A 2,775-nucleotide genomic window follows, 5' to 3' on the forward strand; every position below is an offset into this window, starting at 1 on the left:
GGGTGGACGGTTTGGCGGGTAGACGGGTTGGATTTAATTGGGTAGCTCAACCCAATTTCAACCCTCCTAATTGGTGGGTTAGCGGTTTGGCGGGTAGACGGGTTAGATTTAATTGGGTTATTAACGGGTTGGGTTGGATGGGTTTGACGGGTTAACGGTTTTTTATTGGCCCCTAGTTTTTAATAATATAATCTTTTCTTAGAATTCTCTATCTTTCATAATCCTTTCACCACGAGAGTTAATGGTTCAAATGTTGTTTTTAAGAACTCCTGTAGTATTGCATAAATTAGGAACTAGATCCGGACTTCTTTGACTCGAAAATCTTCCTCCAATTGATTCGAAACCCTTTATATCAACGAACAAGAACCCTAAATTTTTTCACTCGAGTTCACAACTGAAGTCTGAGTTCCATTTGGTGAAGGAAAGATGTCGACGCCACCGAATTCATCTGCATCTTCTTCTTCCCAATTCACTTATTCTAACAACAATGGTTCCTATTTTCCGATGCCCTTCCACCTTCAACAACCTCAGACCTATCCTACGGCTCCTCCTCCTCCTCCGCCTGCAGTGGTTCAATACCCCGCTCCACCATCCGGTTACCCTGCTCCGTCTACTTCTGTCCCTGGAGTCTACTTTCCTCAGTTCCAGCAGGTAATTTATCCCAATCCTACTAATTCATTTCAGTTGAGTATAAATTATTAAGTTATTACTTCTTTAATTCTTTAAAATGTTAATAAGTGATTCTGGACGATCATCTCTTCGAAGAAAATGGATAACTGTATCAAGTATTTGGCAATTACGAGCGTAGAACGATGCAGATGTTAAGTTTGCAAGAAATTGTACTTAGGTTGCCCACCAAACTACGAGCTAACTATTTGACACGTATGTTGAAGACCGATTCGACCATTTAAGAAAGCTGCCTTTCATTCTTGTACAAGTATATGCTCCAAGTCATTAACATATTTATCAAAAGAATATTGAAACCTCTTTCATTACATTAGCCAAGGAAGTCCTAATGTTGCTGGCCAAAATGTTTTTCGCATTTTCTTTCATAACCAGCAGAAGTAGCTTTTTTGCAAAACTGATTAGTATTTTTGTGTGTACTTTTAACCACTGTACACAAGTTGCTTTGATGATGGATAGACTAACATATAAGATCTTGATAGTTGATCAAAACGAGGGTGTTTATGTCGAAATATACACCTTGAAAGAATACCGAGTTGCCACTAGAACTTCGAATTTCAAACTTCTATGATGCATGGCAAGTTGTTGAGAAACATTAATAATCTTGAACCATAAAACTACGAGGCTCATTTCTATAAATCTTTTCACAGGAACGCATCAAGAAATGAGTTCTAGATTGCCAGTAACGTGTCCATTGATTAGTGGCAGCTTGAGCAATCATAATGCATGTGAAAATCATTTGACTGCGAGCTAAAGGGATTCCTAGTAATCCTTAACATTATTATACGAATATGCATCGGAAGATTTTCAGGTTTCAATTGTGAACGACTAGTGTTGCAACAATTCCTACTCATAACCTTGCTTCGAGACAAATTAGAGAAGTATCAAGACTTAGGGGGTGTTTACTAAACCACTTACCTTGGTAAGCGCTTACCGGTTAAAAACCTTACTGGGTGAACATAACAAGTACTGAGAATCTTACCCGGTAAGAGGGAAGGCAAGGATTGAGAGTCTTGCTCGGTGAGGATGATGACTCTTACCGTGTAAACGCTTACCAGGTTTTAAACACTTGCCAACAATCCATTTTGATGACCGAGAATGTTACACGATAAGGTAAGTGAGAGTGATGTCTCTTGCTGGTAAGTGCTTACTGTGTAAGTGTTTGGTAAACGGCCCCTTAGTTTCAATGTGGATTCCCACTTACAGTCAACATAATCTTTGTTAGAAAGATCAACATTGCAAGTCCCAATAACAAATGTTCCCTTTTTCTGTGATGATGAGCCAGAACCTGGAACCTATTTCTGAAAGCAAAATAAATATCTAGAATAGATGTAAATCAAAAATGATAAGGGGATAAATGAAACCATTAAGTTAAGGGGATAAATTAACATAAAAGATATAATGAGAAATAAAATGATCTAAATACTCTTAGTGTTACAAATCTAAGGTTGGTGAGTCACTTTGGAATGAAATATTGGAGCATCATAGGCATAAGATGAGCGTATGTAGGAGAGAGAATCTTGGGGAAGCCAAGGGCTCTGCGGAGTCAAGAACAATTCTGACAAAAGTAGGACTGGTGTCAATATATTTTTTATCTTCAAAGTTTATACTTGAGGTTGAGGGGTCATATGTAGGCACCAAAAAATTGGGGGCTACTGTAGGAGCAGGAGACGAAAATCTGACTAGAACTTTAGGATGCTCAATTATAGAATGACGAGAAACAAAAGATGAGTTTGATGTGCACAAGGAAAAATCGCTAAACTCAAGATTTTGACATTCGTTGAAACAATGTATCCTTGTAGGCTTGAACCATAAGACCTATATTCTTTTTATGTTGTGGAATAACCAATAAAGATGCAAAGAAGTAATTTAAGACGAAATTGTAATAGAAGATCCAAGTGATTTCAAAAGGTTCATCTACAAAGGTACCAAAATAACAAAGCCCTTAATTGACTCTGTATGAATGTTGCATAGCATCTACTTGGTTTTAAAAAGCGCGATGCGGTCCGATGCGTTAAGGGTCCCGGAAGCCGATGCGTGATGCGTGATGCTGATGCGCTCGCATCACGCACGTGATGCGCCCGGTATTCA

General features: G+C 38.6%; 1 protein-coding gene across 1 annotated transcript in view; it reads left to right on the plus strand.

Annotated features, from left to right (window-relative positions):
• The first annotated feature begins 184 nt into the window (after window positions 1-184).
• The window catches only part of LOC112511726 (RNA-binding protein 42-like), a 10,745-nt gene continuing 8,154 nt past the window's right edge, over window positions 185-2,775 (plus strand). The window contains exon 1 of the mRNA XM_025117445.1: window positions 185-651. Within this exon, the coding sequence (XP_024973213.1) occupies window positions 427-651 (225 nt within the window). The 5' untranslated portion in view covers window positions 185-426. The remainder of the gene's footprint in view (window positions 652-2,775) is intronic.

This window comes from Cynara cardunculus, assembly GCF_001531365.2.
Source record: "Cynara cardunculus var. scolymus isolate 2C chromosome LG 4, CcrdV1, whole genome shotgun sequence".
NCBI lineage: Eukaryota > Viridiplantae > Streptophyta > Magnoliopsida > Asterales > Asteraceae > Cynara > Cynara cardunculus.